The sequence below is a fragment of the Cucurbita maxima genome, unplaced genomic scaffold (genome assembly GCF_002738345.1).
Source record: "Cucurbita maxima cultivar Rimu unplaced genomic scaffold, Cmax_1.0 Cma_Scf00015, whole genome shotgun sequence".
Lineage (NCBI taxonomy): Eukaryota > Viridiplantae > Streptophyta > Magnoliopsida > Cucurbitales > Cucurbitaceae > Cucurbita > Cucurbita maxima.
In genome coordinates this window covers 3608037-3629015 of record NW_019272031.1, presented here as the reverse complement: position 1 = coordinate 3629015, position 20979 = coordinate 3608037, and the positions used below count along the sequence as shown (strand labels likewise).

Genomic DNA, 20979 nt, shown 5'->3' with positions numbered 1-20979 from the left:
CAAAGTCAGCATCGCCCACAAATATGGTCATGTTCTTTGGATAATCTCAAATTCATTACCAAATATCCAATTCCTAACTGTGCCTTTTGGAACTCTGAATTGATACTCATTTTGGAGATGCTGTCCCTTAAGATATACGTAAACAAAGCAATCTTTCATGGTGAGATATTTGTCACTTTGGTTATGTTAAGGCTAATGAATCCAAACCCATTTGAAGCTGACAAGGAAAAGTTGTCACGGACAAGTTGACATGTGGACGAACTCGCCTGCTCTTTTTGAATGTTTGAAGCATTAAATGCTTTCACATTCAACACTTCTTGTTCCTCAATGGCTGCCTTTAAAAATATCTAATCATCTTCGCTTTTCAGCTCAAAAGTTCTCAATCATCTTCTTCTTCTTCTGACAGATTCTTCGCCATGGTTGTCCCCTCTCTCTCCCTCTCTCTTGTTCTGTGTTGTGTCTTTCTCTCTCTTTCTCTGACATGTTCTTGAATGTCTTGTAGGCTGCTCAAACACTTGATGGTATTGCTTATGAAGAGGTTAGCCCTTAAAGTTTATTGTTGTTTTTCTGTGTAAGATTATAGGATGTTTATTGTTTTACGGGTTCCGTGAGATCTCACGTCAGTTAGAGGGTAGAACGAAGCATTACTTATAAAGGTGTGGAGACCTCTCCTTAGTAGAAATGTTTTAAACCGTGAGGCTGAGAATATTGGTTGGAGAGGGGAATGCAACATCTTTTTATAAGGGTATGTAAACTTGTTATTAGTAGACGAATTCTAAAGGCGGATGATGTCAGTTGGAGAGGGGAGTTAAACATTTCTTATAAGGGTGTGAAATTTTTTTCATATCCGATGCATTTTAAAACTGTGAGGCTGATGGCGCCGGTTGAAAAGGGGAACGAAACATTTCTTATAAGGGTGTGAAAATCTCTCTCTAACATACGCGTTTTGAAATCGTGAGGTTGACGACTATACGTAACGGGCCAAAGCGGATAATCTGTGAGACTGACGGGTCTGTTGGAAAAGGGAACGAAACATTCGTTATAACGGTGTGGAGAGCTCTCCCTACCAAACAAGTTTTAAAACTATGAGGCTGACGGCATCGGTCGGAGAGGGGAACAAAACATTCCTTATTAAGATGTGGAAACATCTCCCTAACAGATGCATTTTAAAATCGTGAAGCTAACGACTATACGTAACGGGCCAAAGCTGACAATCCGTAAAGCTGGTAATGTCGGAAAGAGAGGGAAATGAAGCATTTATTATAAGGGTGTGGAAATCTCTCTCTAACAAACGTATTTTAAAACCGTGAAACTAATTGAAATACCTAATGAGTCAAAGCAAACAATATCTTCTAACGGTGAACTTGAAATACGTAACGGGCCAAAGTAGACAATATTTGTTAGCTGTGGGTTTGGGTTGCGGTAGTTTTCGGGTAAAATTTTTGGCTTTGATTTGCAGGAATATATATTGAACACACGAGGGTTGAAGCTTTTCACGTGCAAATGGGTTCCAAAGAATCAGGAACCAAAGGGTTTGATCTTCATCTGTCATGGCTACGCAATGGAATGCAGCATCACCATGAACAGTAACAACTCATAAACTTATCTCCTTCCACAAACCCCCCAAAAACTGAGACTAAATTATAAACTTCAATTTGAATCATAGGCACCGCAGTTCGTCTGGCAAAGGCAGGTTTTGCAGTTCATGGGATCGATTACGAAGGCCATGGAAAGTCAGACGGCTTACAAGGCTATATTACAAGCTTTGATCATGTAGTGGATGATTGCTCCAATCACTTCACAGCCATTTCTGGTCTCTTCTTCATCCAAAATCTTCCATCCTTATGATTTTAATCCAAAATTATCATATGAGTTTCATTAAAAACATGTTTTTGAATGCTCAGAAATGAAAGAGAACAAGATGAAAATGAGATACCTATTAGGGGAGTCCATGGGAGGTGCAATGGCTCTGTTATTGCACAGAAAGAAACCAGATTATTGGGATGGTGCTGTCTTGGTTGCACCTATGTGTAAGGTATGAACATTCCTTTTCTCATTCAAAATTAGCTGAATTTATGTTTAGAACTTTGTATGATTCTTAAATTTAAAGGTAAGAAATTCCCCTGTTTTTGGAAATTCCCCTGTTTTTGAAAATTCCCCTGTTTTTGGCAGATCGCAGAGAATGTAAAGCCAAGCCCAATAGTTGTAAGTATATTGACAAAGCTTTGCAATTTGATACCCACATGGAAGATAATCCCAACCCAAGATATCATTGATGTTGCCTTCAAAGCTCCTGAGATCCGACGTCAGGTAATATTTCTGTGATGTCCCACATCGGTTAGGGAGGAAAACGGAACACCCTTTATAAGGGTGTGGAAAACTCTCCCTAACAAACGTGTTTTAAAGCTTTGAGGGGAAACTCGAAAGGGAAAGTCCAAAAAGGACAATATTTACTAGTAGTAGGTCTGAGGCCGTTACATGTTCATTTGAACTCAAGCATGTTAATCCATCAACAGATAAGAACCAATCCTTACTGCTATAAAGGACGGCCTCGCTTGAACACTGGCCATGAACTTCTCAGAATCAGCTTAGATCTCGAGCAACGACTCGAAGAGGTTCGCCATTTTTCATTGTTTTAATTGATCATTTAAACTTTTGGGTTCAGTGGTGGTTTAACGATTGATATGTTATGAATAAGTAGGTTTCGATTCCATTCATGATTCTCCATGGGGAGGCCGATCGAGTGACCGATATATCGGTGAGTGAGCAACTCCACAGGAAGGCGTCAAGCTGGGACAAGAGCTTGAAGAAATATCCAGAGATGTGGCATGGATTGCTGTATGGAGAGACAGTTGAAAACATCGATATTGTGTTTGCAGACATAATTGGTTGGTTGGATGAAAGATGTGCTCTGGGAAATTCAAGGATAGAACAACAGCTCAAGACTGAATGTGATGATCTTCAAACCAAATGATTTATAAATGTTTTTTGTTGTGTATATGTTGTTTCATATCGAGGCAAAGTTCTTGTTTCTATATATTACTTATAAAACTAAAATGACGAACATTTGCGTGCGATACAACAACGCCTCGTCTCATCTCATTGTCATATTGGCTCTCAACAACATGATTCATGCATCGTAATGTCGTCTCCATGTCTCGGGGCACATCAACCATCTTGGCTTATTCAAACACATATGTCGGAAACTAATCCATATGTCATCATCTCATTAGGATATACCGAACATCCATCCATCCTGATTCTCTTAACCATTTATGGCATAGGTTTCAAATAGGATTACATAATCCAACCTCCGACACATGGGCTGGAGTGTAATACCGGCACACCCTTGTCTTCAATAAAGTTGTCTGAACCACTTGTCTCGAAAACGTTCGAATGTCTCGTACAAAATTGGATAAGTTTCATATTTTTAATCTAATTTTTATTAAAAAAAAAATTAGAAAATCTATAAGATAGGGTTATTTAGACTTCAACGTCAACTTGAAAAGGGCTGTTTTTGTTATAATTCAATGAAAACGAAGGTCAAGTTGATGCAACTTTAATTTATATTTAATTTTATATTTAATATTTTTTCTTTTTTTCATCTATAATAATTTAGTAGGTTACCTTTTGTTTTCCAATTTAATATTTTTTATAATGGACTTACGTTGAAAAGTCAACACTTCTGTTACTTAAAATGACGTGACTTTGACTTGAGACATTACATGAATTATTAAATCTAAAAATATTCTATCGATTTTTTAAAGATTTTTAAACAATATTAAATATAAAATTAAATTTTTAAATTTTGATTGGCTTCTCTTCTTGAGAGAGCTCGAGAACAATCCTCTTATCCAATGAAAAAATGAAATTGAAGGTTTAGGTAAATGATTTTCAATAGTGAAATTGAACGTGTAACAGCTCAAGTCTACCGCTAACAAATATGTCCACTTTGGTTTGTTACATATCATCGTTAGCCTCACGATTTTAAAACTCGTCTACTTCGTTTCCTTCTCCATTACCAATGTCAGATCTCACAATCCACCCCCTTGGAGACCCAACATCCTCGCTGACACATTGCACGATGTCTGACTCGTGTAACAGTCTAACCCCACCACTAACAAACATTGTCTATTTTGACTCGTTACGCCTCACTACCAACCAACGTAGGATCTCACAATCAGTGCCTAGGGGGTCCAAGGCCCTCACTAGCACACTACTGGATATTTGGCTCTATACCATTTGTAATAGTCCAAACCTACCTCTAACATATAATGTCTATTTTGACCCATTACGTATCGTTATCAACTTCACGATTTGAAAACGTGTATTCTAGGAAGAGGTTCACACGACGTTTTTCGAATAACTTTTTGACCATATACCCATTAATAGTTTTGTTGAAAGGGGTTAGGTAATTCAACTAAATCACATTATGGAAGAAAAAAAAGCATTAAAAAAACAACCAACTCCATCTTATCCACTTCATTTACATCCTAAACTTCATATATATATAACCATTTTCTCTCATATCCTTTTCCCTAAACCCTAAATTAATGGCCAAACTTCCACTCTCTCTCTTCCTCTTTCTCACAGCTCTATCTGCTGACTCAGCAACAACCCTCCACCTGTCGGCCCCACAACCTCCAACTCCTACACTGTCTTTCTTCATGCATGATATTATGGGTGGATCACACCCATCAGCAAGAACGGTCACCGGAGCAACACCCAAGTCCAAGGCGGAGCCCGCCCCCGGCCTCCCATTCTCCAAGCCCAAAAACAACATTTTCCCTATCCCCGGCGGTGTCCCGCTGATGACCACCGACAAGAAGCCGGAGTTTATCGTGTTCGGGTCGCTCACGGCCATTGATGACGAGGTGACTGACGGTGAAGAGCTGGGATCGGCCATTGTTGGTAGAGCTCAAGGCTTCTACTTTGTTAGCAGCTTGGATGGTTCTAGCCATACCGTTGCATTCACTGTGATCGTCCGTAGACATAACGACGACGACGACAACGAGGACACAATAAGCTTCTTTGGGGTCCACCGGAGAGGGTCGCCGGAGTCGCCGATTGCGGTGGTTGGTGGGACCGGAAAGTATGAGAAGGCTGGTGGGTTTGCGGTGATTGAGAACCTCCGCCGTCGGGAGAGTCAACATTTGACCGACGGTGTGGATACCATTGTCCACGTCAGCGTTTATCTCTCATATTAACTAAGTCCACAACATTAGATTGAAACTCAACTAATCTTAAACAATTTGTCAACATGTTTTAATTTTGTATTATTATTATTATTATTATTATAATGTTACTATACATAACATATAGTTTACCATAAATTATATTATACTAAATTTACTAAAGTTTTATTTTTTTTAATGTGATTTTCATTTTTTAATTTTAAATTTTAAATTTTAAATAATATATATATATATATATATATAAAAGTAGAGGATATATAAGGCCAATTAAGTTTCCCTATATTAAGCGTTATTGGACCAAAAAAAAACCTAAAACTCTAAGTCGAATATAGTTTGGTCGGAGTTGAGTCAGGTTCAATCTAGATAGGTCGAGCACATGTGGGTGTGCAAATGGTGGACCTATGGCCTAATGAAGCTTTTGGAAGATGCTTCTTTGTTCATCTTTTTACTAAACTTATTGGGAAGAAGGAAAAGAAATCTCGAGGTCAATACTCATATAAAAAGATTATAAAACTGTCGTTCAAAGTGGCTCGCATCATATTCTATAGGTTAAGACACAACTATTGTGTTGTAAGACAACTTTTTTTTTTCAGCAAAATACAAATTTACTACTGAAAACATTAAGATTCTGTGGAACACACAAAACTTTATTAGCCCTTGACATATGAATAGCAAAATTTGTCCTTAACGAGATGGTCATTTCATACAAATGTTGCACGGCTGTCGCTAACTCGTGTCGTGAGATATTTGGTCAAGTCCTGTACCAAACAAACCCTAATTTTATGTTGCTTAAAATTGATCAAGTTGAAAAGTGATAGTCTTAGAAAAGAGGCATGAAATGCATCGATGAATCACATGATTTCGTTGCAAAGAATGAGAGACGAGATAACAATAAATATAAAAGAGATAATAATGGGGACAGTAATTGTTTTAAACATAGAACAAATTGTTAAGATCGTGAGACGAGATAACAATAAGGTAGTGTTGGTCGAACATTGAGCGCTTCACCTATTTTTAATCTATGGTTTTATTTAATTTTAAACTCCAAAATATTATTTCTAATTTTATACATTTTAGAATTTAGATAGTAAAGATTTATTAAAATGGTTTAAAAAAAGGACAATATTTATCACACACGGTGGAGCCGGAAAATGCCACGAAAGTCAGAAGTGGATGCTGACGTGTACTAAGCAACAAAAAAAAAAAGTAAAAAAGCAAAAAAAAAAAAAGGCAAAAAAGAAAAAGAAAAGGCAAGAGAAAGCATGTAAATCACAACTTATTAATCCACAAAATAAAAACACAAAAAACAAACAAATATATAATTTTTATTGTTTTTAAAATAAATCACAACTTATTAATCCACGTTTTAAAAATTAATAAAATCATAACTTAATTATAATTTGCCATTTTTTCTGTTAATACATAAATTTATCATTTTTTAAATGCGTGGGATCTGACGTGGAAAGTCGAGTTCCAGCTGGACTGCAATCATTTACAAAGTCCTTGACACTTGGCTAATCATTTCTCGCCACGTGTCACAGATCAATCCAATCAAAAGCATAAAGAATCTTCAAACGAGGGTGACCCATCCCAATGATACCACGTGAGACACATTCAATCATTCAATAAATTCAATTATTTGTTTCTAGAATGATAATTACTGTTTTATCATTAATTTTTTTTTTATCGGATTTTATACAAATTAATATTATTTTAAATATAAATTAACACAAATTTTTTCAACCGATTGTTTTATGCAAAATTTATAAAATTTAATAAATTATTAATTTAATTATTATAATTAAAACTTTAAAGGTTTAAATATGAAATCTTTCGTAATTCCTATCCTATTAAGTATAAAATGAGTTAATTAGAGATAAATTTTCATACTCTTATAAGGAATATTTTGTTCTCTCTCCAATCGATCTGAAATCTCACAATCCACCTCATTGGAGGCCTAGCATCCTCGCTGGCACACCGATCGGTGCTTGGCTCTAATACCATTTGTAACAGTTCAAGCCCACTGCTAGCAGATGTTGTCCGCTTTGACTCGTTACGTATCTTTGTCAACTTTACGATTTTAAAATGTATATACAAAGGAGAGGCTTTCACCCCTTTATAATGAATATTCGTTCCCATTAACGTATAGAATTTACTTTTTATTCTCACAATTTGATGTCAAATTCAAATCTATACAGAAAATTCTCCGTAGGCGCTAAAAGTTTAAGGATGCTATTAAACATGAATGCATCTATCCTAACTTTAGTTTCGTAGGCTCTAAAAATTTAGAGACGCTATTAAACATGAATGCATTTACCCTAATCTCAGTCTCGTAGGGTCTAAAAGTTTAGAGACACTATTAAAACAAAACTCGAGATTTTCTATCGTGGTAGCTGTTTGGTGGGTCAGAATTGAAAAGAGAAACATAAGGTGTTGGATCAATGGATCATTATGGATGAAATGCAATGCACAGACCGCTTTCAGATCTTTTTATAACACATTAAAAGCTTGAACTTCAGCCATTAACTTACCTTAGTTTCGTCATTTTCTCCTTCCTTTGAGCTCAGGAGAATGAGCAGCACAAAAGAAGTGGAAATTGTGGGTTCAATTCCACAGGAGGAGGATCAAAAAGACCCAGAAGCTGGTTCCAATTCGATTGATTCTCGACCCAAATTTATCCCACAAGAACAAGAACAAGAACCAGAACAAGAACGTAAACTTGAACATGATTCTTCGTTGAGTGAGAAAGTCGAGGTGGTTGTCGAACGCAACCTCATTCTTGCGGCATCTATCGGTGACGACTTTCAATTGGAAGTCACTGCCGATCAGATCAATAGCCACTGCGCCACGGCCGACACCCAAACCGTCGACATTGAAGAACCCCTTGATGAAGAAACTAAACAGTTGAGGACAAGTAAGTGATTTTAAATCACTTTTTTTTTTAATTATTATTGAAATTGATTATGACTAATTAAAAATATCTTTCCAAGTAATTTTAAATTTATGAAAAGGCAAAATAAGTTGAAAAAAAATATTTAATAAATATTGTGAGATGTGTCAAGCATTCTTTATAGAAGTTTAGGAGGTAAAGCACGGGACAATATCTGCTAGATGAGCTTAGGTTATTACAAATGGGTCAAAAAAGAATGGATTGGGGGGCCCACATCAATTGGAGAAGGGAACGAGTGTCAGCGATGAGGCTGACCCTTGAATGGAGGTAGACACGAGAAGGTGTGTCAGCAAGGACATTGAGACTCGAGGTGGATTGGGGGGTTCCACATTGATTGAAGAAGGAAATAAGTGTTAGCGAAGATGCTCGGCTCGAAAGGAAGTGAATTGTGAGAGCCCATAGGAGTGGATTGTGAAATCCGCCGATCCCTTAGCGAGGAGAGAAGGGAACGTGTGCCAGCAAGGACATTGTTGAGCCTCGAACAAAACCACTTACCTACCAATAATACCCTTAAACTTAAATTATCAAAATGGTTGTAAAGATTAAAACTTTCAATGATGAAAATTTGAGTTTAGGATCAAAAATGAAATTTTGTTGTTCCATATTCATTTGGGTCATTGAATCAGCTGCCAAAAAAATCAGCCTATATCACGCTGCACTCAAGGGAGATTGGGAGAAGGCTCAATCCATTCTAGGCGCGGACCCTTCATGGGCTGTAAGCAACTACATAACGCGAGACAACGAGACAGCTCTTCACATTGCTGCTGGAGCCAAGCACGTCGATTTCGTAGAGCAATTGATCAACATAATGACCCCAGACGACATGACTGTGGTAAACACTCATGGAAACACTGCCCTTTGCTTTGCTGCAACCTCAGGAGTTGTAAGAATCGCTGAACTAATGGTGCAAAAGAACAAAGATCTTCCGCTTATTCGTGGATTTGGCAATGTCACTCCCCTGTTCATGGCTATATCTTATCAACGCAAGCAAATGGCTTCTTATCTGTTCTCTGTCACTGATCGAAAGCAGCTGAGCTCTCAAGATCAGATTGAGCTTCTTATTGCTACCATTCATAGTGACTTTTATGGTAAATTAACTGAACTTGTCTCTTGTGTGTTCTAGCTTGTTCTTACTTTGTGTTTGGATTATGTTCTCTGTTTGTAGATATAAGTTTGGAGATTCTGGAAAGGAACCCTAAGTTAGCGATTATGAGAGACACTAAGAATAATAATGAGACGGCGTTGCATGTCTTGGCTAGAAAACCTTCGGCAATTAGTAGCAGACCAGAGATGAGTGTTTGGAAGAAGCGTATCAACTCATGTTAGTTTTCATTTTCATTGTGATTATTTATATCTAAATTACCACTATCGATATGGTTTTCTTTACGCTTTTCCTTTTAGACTTTCTCTTAAGACTTTTAAAAAGCGTATACTACGGGAGGTTTTCACACCCTTAGAAGAATGTTTCGTTTCCTCTCCAACCAATATGGGATCTCACAATCCACCCATCTTCAGAGCCGAGCATTTTCGCTGTCACTCGTTCCTCTCTCCAATTGAAATGGGATCTCATAATTTACCCATCTTTAGGGCCTAACGTCCTCGCTGGCACTCGTTTCTCTCAAATCAAAGGGGGTATACACTAGGCAGTGTACCAACAAGGACACTGAGTCCCGAAGGGGGTAAATACCGGACGATGTACCAGCGAAGACGCTGAGCCTCGAAAGGGTAGACACTGGACAGTATGCCAGAGAAGACGCTGGGCTTCAAAGGGGGTAGACAATGGGCGGTGTGCTAGCGAGGACGTTGGACCGAAAAAGGGGTAGACACCGGGTGGTGTACCAACGAGGATGTTGTGTCATGAAGGGGGTAGACACTGGGTGGTCTGCCAGCAAGGACGCTGAGCCTCGAAAGGGTAGACACCCGGCGGTGTGCCAGCGAAGACGCTGGGCCCCAAAGGGGGGTGGATTGTGAGATCCCACGTCGATGGAAGAGATGAACAAATCCTAGCAAGGACGTTGGGTCTCGAAGGGGGGTGGATTGTGAGATCCCACATTGATTGGAGAGAGAAACGAGTGCTAACGAGGACGCTGGCACTGAAAGGGGGTGGATTGTAAGATCCCATATTGATTGGAGAGAGCAACGAGTGCCAGCGAGGATGCTGGCTCCAAAGGTGGGTGGATTTTGAGATCCCACATCGATTGGAGAGGAACAAGTGTCAGCGAGAACGCTAGGCTCAAAGGTGGGTAGATTGTGAGATCCCACATCAATTGGAGAGAAGAATGAATGTCAAACGCTGGCCCCAAAGGTGGGTGGTTTGTGAGATCCCACATCGATTAGAGAGAGGAACGAGTGTCAGTGAGGACGTTAGGCCCCAAAGTGGGTGGATTGTGAGATCCCACATCAATTGGAGAGAGGAACGAGTGTCAACGAGGACGCTGGGCCCTGGGTGGATAGTGAGATCCCACATCAATTGGAGAGAGGAACGAGTCTTGGCAAGGACGCTGGGTCTCGAATGGGGTGGATTGTGAGATCCCACATCGATTGGAGAGAGGAACGAGTGTCAACGAGGGCGCTGGGACCCAAAGATGGGTGGATAGTAAGATCCCACATCAGTTGGGAGGAGAACAAACCATTCTTTACAAGGGTGTGCAAACCTCCCCTAGCAGACGCATTTTAAAAACTTGAAGGGAAGACCAAAGAAGAAAGTCTAAATAGAACAATATCCGTTAACGGTGTACTTGAACCGTTACAATCATCCAATCACATATTGGTTGAATCTTGCTTCATCTTTTGACTAAAGGGACAAGAGGAATCTACGAGAAAGAAGTGATGAAGACACTAGCTCATCAACTAGTCAGGTCACTATGGGGACATGTCCTAAGAGAATTACCAGAAAAAAAGATGTTAAAGTTCATCAAACATCCCACAATACTCTTGCACGATGCAGCAAGAGCAGGAAACGTGGAGTTTCTAATCCTCCTCATTCGATCATACCCAAACATAGCATGGGAAGATGACGAAGATGGCAAGAATGTATTTCACGTAGCCGTGGAAAATCGCCTCGAGAACGTGTTCAGCCTAATCCACGAGATAAGTGGCCTCAAAGATTTCTCAGCAAAGTACAGAACAACAGGTCAAGAAAAGTACAACATGCTTCATTTAGCTGCAAAACTCGCCGCTCCAAACCATCTCAACAGAGTCTCAGGAGCAGCCCTTCAAATGCAACGTGAATTACTTTGGTTCAAAGAAGTGGAAAAGATCGTGTTACCATCCCAACGTGAAGCCAAATGTGAGTTTGAGTCTCTTAAATTGATACCAAGTGAGTTGTTCACTAAAGAACATAAAGATCTTCGTAAAGAAGGTGAGGAATGGATGAAGAACACCGCAAATTCTTGCATGCTTGTCTCAACTTTGATAGCTACTGTTGTTTTTGCTGCTGCTTTCACAGTTCCTGGTGGCAATGATGATAAAGGCACCCCTGTTTTTCAACGTGAGTTTTGGTTTACTATATTTGTGATATCAGATGCATTTGCGTTGGTATCATCTTCAACTTCTATTCTTATGTTCTTGTCGATTTTGACATCACGTTATGCTGAAGATGATTTCTTGCACTCATTGCCGTCTAAGCTGCTGTTTGGAATAGCGTCGCTGTTCATATCAATTGTGTGCATGGTTATAGCGTTTAGTGCGACATTCTTTATGCTCTATGATGGGACAAATGTGTGGATACCGACCACTGTGACAGCAATAGCCATTGTGCCAATTAGCTGCTTCTTTGCGCTTCAATTTGGACTGTGGATGGATACGTTTTACAACACTTACTTGTCTAGACTTCTGTTCAAACCCCATCAACGTAAGTTGTTCTCATCCTCTGCTTCTCTTGCTGTTGAGTTGTTTCGTGAGCTTAAGAAAAGGAGAAGTGAGAGGAAATACTATCGGTGGGAACATTAGTACTACGATGTTTCTGTGTTCGTTCGACAAGATTGTTGATTCTTTGATTGAAGTATGAATGGTACGTGTTCTATGGTGGTTGTATGTGTTGTTGGTTGTGATTGTTTACTTGTTTGTTTGTTCGGTTGTGATTATGAAATATGTTATGTTATGGAATATCTTGTTGACATGTTGTGTGGTTGATAACTGTGCTATGTTATGAAAGTGTGGTATCGTGTTGTATATTATGGAATGATGCGAAAGGATTATAATGTATGAAATGAACCAAGATTTATTTCATATCATGGATACATGTCATGATTTTAAACCATGAGGACTTCAAGCTTGTGTATGTTCATGTGCATCGGGATACTTTACTGTTATGATTAGTACGGGTGTGTACACGATGATATTATGTATACCATGATATTATGCGCGCTCCCTTCCCTTTGTGGACACCAACAACATGAGTGTAATAGCCCAAGCCCATCGCTAACAGATATTGTCCTTTTTGGACTTTACCTTTCGAGTCTCTTCTCAAGGTTTTAAACGTGTCAACTAGGAAAAGATTTTCATACCTTTATAAATAATGTTTTGTTTCCCTCTCCAACCGATGTGAGATCTCACAATCTACCCTCTCGATGAAACAGTGCCCAATGTCCACCACCTTCAGGAATCAACGTCCTCGCTGGTACACCGTCCGATGTCCACCCCCCTTCGGAAATCAGTGTCCTCGCTGGTACACCATCCGATGTCCACCCCCCTTCGGAAATCAGCGTTCTCGCTGTTACACCGGCCAATGTCCACCCCCTTAAGGAATCAGCATCCTCGCTGGTACTCTGCCCAATGTCCACCCCCTTCGAAATCAGCATCCTCGCTGGTACACTGCCCAATGTCCACCCCCTTCGAAATCAGTGTCCTTGCTGGTACACCTCCCAATGTCCGCCCCCCTTTGGGGCTCGATGTCCTCACTGGCACACCGCCCAATATCTAGCTCTGATACCATTTGTAACAATCTAAACTCACCGCTAGCAGATATTGTCCTCTTTGGACTTTCCCTTACAGGTTTCCACGACTTTACAAAGAATACTTCTTTACCCTCTCCAACCGATGTGAGATCTCACAATGAGTGTACACTAGTCGAAAGCTAGGTCTAAGAAATACGTATACAAGCTCGGCTAGAGGTCTATGTGCATATGTGTGGGCCATGTGTAGAGAAGAGCTACACATCTAATTCTACCCGGACGGAAAGTTGGGCGTCCCTTTTTCTTTTATGACGCCAAAAGCTAACGCTTTCAAAGAAAAATGTAACGAAGTCCTGCATAAATAAATATGATGCTGAAATTAAAGCTTTTGAAAGTATATAGAACAGATTTGATTCTCTCTATTCCATCACTAAATTAAATGAACTATACATAGAAAATTTGACCAACGTTTAATAAACTCTCATGAGGAACATTGAAAATCACACTGTTCTCCCTGCAAATCTTTCTAAGAAATGCATATATATAATCCACAGCTATCTTCTTGTAGAATTTTGATTCCCTTCTTGCTCTAATTACAGTGTTCCCCAATATATGCACCACCCCTGCATCTCTACACCTAATCAAGAACTCAATCTCGTCGCTATCCGTATGGTTGCTTGCCTGCCCAGATGACCTTACCGTGTTATTCGAACGCACCGGAGATCGAACAGGCACGATCGAGTCAACCGATGAGAATGTCATGTCCCCATTGGATGTAGTTGCATTTCCATTGGTGCCAATCAATAGGCCATCCCTTGAATGCTCAGTTTGCTGACCATATAAACTGTACTCATCAGAGTCTGAACAACCTTCCATCATGGATTCAAGCCTAACAAACAGGAAGATGCTATCAAAAAGCTTCTTCTCAAAGTCATCATCCTTTTTGTGGAGGTCTTTATAACCGTATCTCGCGACACAACGAAACATGTGGAAGTTCTTTGGTCCTATCCGCTTTACCAGGTATCGTTCTTCCTCTGGAACGGTGTAGACTGGAAGGTATTTCACGCAAACAAACACGACAACGGAATGGATGGCGGGCAGATTCGTAATGAAATGGGAAAATATGTGAGGTACGCCGCTTGCTAGCTCAGTATATACAAGTCCAATCCCAGGAACACGGACTAATCCTAGACTCGGACCAAGACCGAGAACCCATGCCATTGAAACTTTACTGTGCAGCTCGAATTCGTATCGTTTAACAGTACCATAATGCCACACATACATGATGATAAGAAAGGCTGCAGCAATCACAAGGGGTACCCAGCCACCTTGATCAACCTTGAAGAGAACAGCAGAAAAGTAACTGCACTCCACGATTAGCGACAGACCGGTGAAGATCAGGGCGATGACCCAATGACAGCGCCATACCAAGATCATGATTAGAATCATAAGCAGTGTGGTCACAAGCATGACTACCACCACTGCTGTCCCTGTTGAAAGAAAGAGAGATGGAAAAAATTTAATGGAGTTCTATGCACCAATAGAACCAGCTAAATGCATGAATGACATTCTATTCAGCTTTTCATAATGCTATGTAGATGGTCCTAAAAGGAAAAACGGATTCTAGTGCTTCAAAAACTATCGTGTGAAATGTTAATATGCTGAGCTTCGAAGGGGAGTGGACACCAAGTGGTGTGTCAGTGAGGACATTGAGCCCCGAAGGGGGTGGACACCGGGCGGTGTACCAGCGAGGACGCTAAGCCTCGAAGAAGGATGGACATCGGGTGATGTGCTAGCGAGAACTCTGATCCCCGAAGGAGGGTGGACATCGGGCGGTGTGCCAGCGAGGACACTGAGCCCCAAGGGGTGGACATCGGACGGTGTGCCAACGAGAATGCTGAGCCCTGAAGGGGGCGGACACCATGCGGTGTGCCAGCGAGGACGCTAAGCCCCGAAGGGGGGTGGGCACTAGGCGGTATGCCATCGAGGACATTGAGCCCCGAAGGGGGTGGACACCGGGCGGTGTACCAGTGAGGACGCTAAGCCCCCGGCTATTATGGGGGTCATGTGGATGTATATAAGCCCTAGGGTGAAAATCTTGACTACTACGATGTAAACTCTTTATATCCTTTTATTATTCAATCCTATCTGATGCCTTGTGGTGTACCTGAATGGCATACTCATTTGGAGGGCGTTGGTTTGGATAGCTTGTTTGGATTTATTGAGGCCTATGTTGTATGTCCTAGGAAGAAGGATGGACATCGGGCGATGTACCTGTGAGAACTGAGCCCCAAAGGGGGGTGGACATCAGGCAGTGAGCCAGCGAGGACACTGAGCCCCAAAAAGGAGTGGACACCGGGCGGTGTGCCAGCGAGGACGCCGAGCCCCGAAGGGGGGTGGACACCAAGCGATGTACCAACGAGGGAGCTAATCTCCAAAGGGGGCAAACACCATGTTGTGTGCCAGCGAGGACGCTAAGCCCTGAAGGGGGGTGGACACTGGGCGGTGTGTCATCGAGGACATTGAACCCCCAAGGGGGTGGACACCAGACGGTGAGCCAGCAAGGACGTTGAGCTCCGAAGAGGGTGGACACCAGACGGTGTGCCAGCGAGAACGTTGAGTTCGAAGGGAGGTAGATTGTGAGCTCACATCGATTAGAGAGGAGAACGAGTGTCAGCGTGGACGCTGGACCCCGAGGGGGGTGGATTGTAAGATCCCACATCGGTTGGAGAGGGGAACGAAGCTTTCTTTACAGGGGTATAGAAACCTCTCCCTAGCAGACTCATTTTAAAACCTTGAGGGGAAGCTCAAAAGGGAAAACCCAACGAGAACAATATCTGCTAGCAGTGGACTTGGGCTGTTACAGAAAGCCTAATAGCCTAATCTATTTAGCTACAATCATTTCTCTTATATGCAAGCCAACGTAAACAAGCGCCAAAAATTTGCTATAGAGGATATGAAAAAACAGAACCAGTAACAACAGAGAATCACTTACCATAAGCATTTCCAATTTGACTTTGATTCTTAAATCCTGCTGTCACAGCAATGCAAAGAACCATGAGGATCCAGTTAATATCAGGAACATATATCTGACCAAGAAAGTTCTTCGAGGTATGAACAACTTTAACCCTTGGAAAGCAGCCATGAGCAAGAGCCTGCTTGATTATTGAAAATGTTGCAGATATAGTGGCTTGACTAGCAACTATAGCAGCAGCAGTTGCCACAAGAAACACTGGCCAATATATGGACTCTGCAAACAGAGAATCAGCATACCATTACTTCCAGAATCCTATGAAAACTGCAATTTTATAAAAGTTTTTATCACATTTTAAAAAAATTATTAAGTTCTCAAGCACTGCGATGAGTATCACACAAGCACATGTCGTTGGATACCAACGAGAAAGAAAGAGGACCTGGGATTGAACGATAGAAGACATCATGGACATGCTCCATATTGCTCATAAGATAGGCAGCTTGTCCAGAATATGCCAAGAGAAGGCAAGGAAAAACAAATACTGTAAAAGCAATCTGTATAGCAGCTACACGAAAATGAGCTAGATCCGCAAATAAAGCCTCTGTGCCTGAACTTACAACTAAACATTAGAAATGAAAATAAACAGACGTTGAATGTCTAAGTGCACATAATGTGATATCAGACTTACCTGTTATACTCAGAAGAACGCCTCCGAGTGACGTCCAACCGTCCATCCCTCGCCTTTTAAAATAGCGATAAATATACACAGGTGAAAAGGCTCTTAGAATTGTTCTATCATATTTCCAGATGTTGAACATGCCTATACCTCCAATTAATAGAAACCAAAGTAGCACAACAGGGGCAAAGAGCCAACCCACTCTATCAGTACCATAGCGTTGCAAGCTGAATAATCCTACTAGTATTGCAACAGCAACAAGCACAACTACATCTGCACCACAGAGAACGAGATAAATTTTCAGACCTCGGTAGAAAATTAACATCAAACTCAAGTCTACCGCTAGCAGATATTGTCCGCTTTGATCCGTTACGTATCGCTGTCAGTCTCACGATTTTAAAACGCGTCTGCTTGGGAGAGGCTTCCACACCCTTATAAGAAATGCTTCGTACCCCTCTCCAACCAATGTGGGGTCTCACAATCCACCCCCCTTGGGGTCAGCATCCTCGCTGTCACACCGTCCGGTGACTAGCTCTGATACCATTTACAATAGTAGATATTGTCCGCTTTGACCTGTTACGTATCGCCCTCAGCCTCACGGTTTTAAAACGTGTCTACTAGGGAGAGGTTTCCACACCTTTATAAGGAATGCTTCGTTCCCCTCTCCAACCAATGTGGGATCTCACAATCCACCCTCCTTGGGGGCCCAGCGTCCTCGCTGGCACACCGTCTGGTGACTACCTCTAATACCATTTGCAACAACTCAAGCCTATCACTAGTAAATATTGTTCGCTTTGGCTCGTTTCGTATCGCCGTCAGCCTCACGGTTTTAAAATGCGTCTGCTAGGGAGAGTCTTCCACACTCTTATAAGGAATGCTTTGTTCCTCTCTCCAATTAACGTGGGATCTCGATCAATTTAAAGAACCAAGATAATTTCAGAATCAGCTCAATACCACTGCTCACATGGGGTTTGTTTACTTTGATCCCTCCCGCAGCAGATAAAACTGTTGATGACAGAAAGATTGTTAGTTGTTCATTTGCACAAGCAAGATAGAATCCAAACCAATCAAGGAATTCATACACATACTGACTAAGTGATTAAATATCATACTCCACAGAGAATAGAAATAAGGAGTGATTAATTAACAGGTCACCAACTTAATACATATTTATAATTCAACTAATGAGAAATTTCTGGTGATAAGACGAGAATAGATGAAATAGTGTCCTCTTTGGGCTTTCTGTTTCGGGTTTCCCCTCAAGATTTTTAAAACGTGTTTGCTAGGGAAACCTTTCCACACCCTTATAAAAGATATTTCGTTCTCCTCCTCAACCGATGTGGGATCTCACAACTAATCATTTTATGTAATGCATACAAGATTAAGATGTATCGTTACACTACGAATGGATTTGATCACTTTCATCTAATGCATTTCTGCTAATGTTCTGAAATCGAACATCAAAAGTTCGAGGAATCTAACCATCTCCCTAGTCTAAATCCTGCATGACATGACAAGATATTCGAGTAAGGGAAAATGTAAAAATTTGCAATGATCCTTATGATCAGATCTCTTAGCCTAGCTTCTTCCAGTTTATGCACTATACTGAGGAATACATATCTGTGAGCTTAAGACATCCACAGGCCAACATAAAGTAATAGCTATGAATTATGTCCTAAGTCGGGGCCTTCGGAGTGATTACTCGAAAATAAACAATACCCGATATTGCAGGAGTGAGAATTCCATCTCCAACAACCATAGAAGTGCCAACAAGAACAAGAATGAGCAACGCATTCTTCCTGGATGATTGTCTTTCAAGCCATCCTTTAGTTTTAGCAGCAAACGATTGCTCGTGAAACTTAGAGCGGCTATATGTTGTTAGCTCCTCATCCTTTCGATGTTGGTTCGGAATAGTTTTTACATTTGCATGACGACATAGCAAGGAGTAGAGAGCAAATGTTCCACCTACACAGATATAAGACACCTTTTTGAGGAACACATTCTCCAACAAACAGGAAAACAAAAGGGGATAGGAAACAACAGGACATCATGTGATTCTTTTAGCACTCAAAAGCGTTGTCAACTCAGTTACAAATTGTTTGGAATTGGGACTGGCTTACCTTGACCATTGTCATTTGCTTTACACACGATAAATACATATTTTATGAGAGGAATGAGAGTGAGAGAGTAAATAATCAATGAAAGAGCTCCAACTACATCTTCCGGATCAGAAATTCCATGAGGAAATGTATTGTAAAAAACGTAGAGGGGAGAAGTCCCCAAATCTCCATAAACCACTCCAAGGCTTTGATATGCAAGTCGAAGAAGCAACAATACCGAGAATTTCTGGAAAATATAAGATCTTATCAGATGAGTTAATACCACCTATAATTCCCTCCCCACCCACTAAAAACATGCATATTCATTACCACTACATACTCATTATCTCCAAGAACTCAGCAATTTAACTTCTAAAATGGATATTAACTAGCTGGGGAGTTGCAGTTTTGGATATCTAAGATCCAGTAATGACCCCACAGCAGAGAGGTTAAGAACATATACAATTCAGCAAGGATCAATGGATGCTTCAGTGGGTACCTTTTCTTTGTACATATTGTTAAGCCTCCCAGCTTCTTCATCCATTGGTTGATCGAGTTTCTGGTCCAAAACCCACATGCTTCCCTTCATTTCAGAGTCCCCATCGCTTTCCCCTCTCGAAGTCATCTTAGTTAACAAGGATGCCTGATCTTTACTTGAAATCTTTATTCAACACCAAGAGAAACGAAGTGGGTATTGGCCGATTCCCCAAGAGGCAATGATTGAGGGGAGAAATGGACACCAAATTACAATTTCAAATCAGCAGAAACCCCAGCTTGGAGCATCGATGAACAGAGCAATCCAAGAAGTTTAACAAGAACATCAAAATATACTTGGATAGATGAACACAACCTACACCAGATAGAGCAAAATAAGGCAATAGAAACCAAATAACAATCAGAGGTTTTCATATCCCCCACAACCTTCCCCATCCCCATCCATGGCTCTTATGCCCAAAGAAAACAATTAATGAAGAAAAAGAAAACACAAAACAGACAATAATTCGTACTTATCGCTTTGACAGCAAATTCACAAGTGGGGTCGGTTTCTTTTAAACCACAAAATCAAAAACTAGCAGAATTCTTACAAACCCAACAAACAATACACAGAGTAGAGCCAGGCCCATGTCCTTTCACAGTGCAGAAGAGGAAGGCGTGCTATAGCTGAATCGTTTTAGTCCTCGCTTTCACAAGCTCGTTTGGATCTTTGTTGAGTGAAGATCAAAGACCCATTTCTGCAATTATTTCCACACCCAATCGGGAAATCAGAGAGTGAAAGAAAGAAAGCAGGAAGGTGTTTGTTCGTTCTCCTCGTCCTCGACTCAGAATCACTTGATTCTTCTGGGAATCAGCAACAGATTTCAGCTCCGAACGAAGATTTTGAAGATGGGTTTGTGAGGAAATTGGAAGAACAAACAAAAATGCTTGTCAAATCGATGTTGGGTAGCAATTTATGGCTCTTGTCGATGGCTAGTTTGGCATTGGTGAAGGCTCCTACTGATCGAGTCTGTCGATGAGGATTTGATTCCATGGCTTATGATTACTTCAATTAAAACTTCCTCCAAATTAGTAACCAGCTACATTAAAGTTGGATCGATTATGGTTTTTTTTCAAAAAAAAAAAAAAAAAAAAAAAAANTTATGGTTTTTTTAAAAAAAAAAAAAAAAAAAAAAAAAAAACTCAAGAATCCAATTCAATTACGGAAAATAAATAAATAAATTTGATAGTACTTTTGTTTTAATAAGAATGATGCTGAGAATATCTTTTATAATTATACTATTATGAAAAATAATTCAATTCAATTATGGAAAACAATCTTTTATATCTATACACATACTCTATTATTGACAAACCCAATAATTATCAAATTTTTTATTATCTTAAAATAAAATTTAGTTTTGGATTCATGTAGTTGCTAAAATAATTATTATCAATTATGTTTTTTTTGAAAGAAAAAAAAATCAGATCATGTGATATAAAGTGAATGGGTAAACATAAAAGACAAAAGTTATGAATTGAATTTGTTATGGACAATTTTAGGGTTGAAAGATAAATCTAAGATAAGAGGACAAAACTAAGACCAACTGAGCGAACCGAGCGATGAAGATTCGAACAAAAAGTAATTGAATTTAGGGTTTAGACTCTAGAAAAATGTTAAAGTGGGCGAATATGGTCAACCCTAGCTTTGATCTC

The 20979-nt window shown here is 40.3% G+C and overlaps 4 protein-coding genes across 6 annotated transcripts; 3 read left to right on the top strand and 1 right to left on the bottom strand.

Annotated features, from left to right (window-relative positions):
* Window positions 1-326: 326 nt before the first annotated feature.
* Window positions 327-3035, top strand: LOC111490153 (caffeoylshikimate esterase-like). The gene is made up of 8 exons (XM_023138663.1): window positions 327-419; window positions 503-538; window positions 1460-1586; window positions 1667-1813; window positions 1905-2035; window positions 2173-2310; window positions 2517-2615; window positions 2702-3035. The coding sequence occupies exons 1-8, from the start codon at window positions 417-419 to the stop codon at window positions 2972-2974; spliced, it is 954 nt and encodes a 317-aa protein (XP_022994431.1). The 5' UTR covers window positions 327-416; the 3' UTR covers window positions 2975-3035.
* A 1518-nt stretch (window positions 3036-4553) lies between these two features.
* On the top strand, window positions 4554-5252 carry LOC111489944 (dirigent protein 24-like). The gene has a single exon (XM_023138347.1). The coding sequence runs from the start codon at window positions 4554-4556 to the stop codon at window positions 5205-5207; it is 654 nt and encodes a 217-aa protein (XP_022994115.1). The 3' UTR covers window positions 5208-5252.
* A 2421-nt stretch (window positions 5253-7673) lies between these two features.
* Window positions 7674-12380, top strand: LOC111490094 (ankyrin repeat-containing protein ITN1-like). The gene is made up of 4 exons (XM_023138577.1): window positions 7674-8109; window positions 8772-9233; window positions 9311-9466; window positions 10946-12380. Exons 1-4 carry the CDS (start codon window positions 7767-7769, stop codon window positions 12094-12096), a joined length of 2112 nt encoding a protein of 703 aa, XP_022994345.1. The 5' UTR covers window positions 7674-7766; the 3' UTR covers window positions 12097-12380.
* Window positions 12381-13399: 1019 nt separating this feature from the next.
* LOC111490092 (potassium transporter 10-like) lies at window positions 13400-20369 on the bottom strand. 3 transcript variants are annotated; one of them, XM_023138574.1, is made up of 9 exons: window positions 19797-20369; window positions 19289-19639; window positions 18811-19036; window positions 18410-18655; window positions 17645-17695; window positions 16703-16963; window positions 16454-16621; window positions 16036-16290; window positions 13400-14530 (listed from the first exon to the last, which is right to left on the bottom strand). In XM_023138574.1, the coding sequence occupies exons 2-9, from the start codon at window positions 19412-19414 to the stop codon at window positions 13485-13487; spliced, it is 2379 nt and encodes a 792-aa protein (XP_022994342.1). In that variant the 5' UTR covers window positions 19415-19639; window positions 19797-20369; the 3' UTR covers window positions 13400-13484. The 3 variants fall into 3 exon arrangements, with proteins under 3 accessions (XP_022994342.1, XP_022994343.1, XP_022994344.1); XM_023138575.1 differs by having other exon boundaries at window positions 13485-14530; window positions 19879-20369; XM_023138576.1 differs by lacking the exons at window positions 18811-19036; window positions 19797-20369 and having other exon boundaries at window positions 13485-14530; window positions 19289-19402.
* Between the last annotated feature and the right edge of the window lie 610 nt (window positions 20370-20979).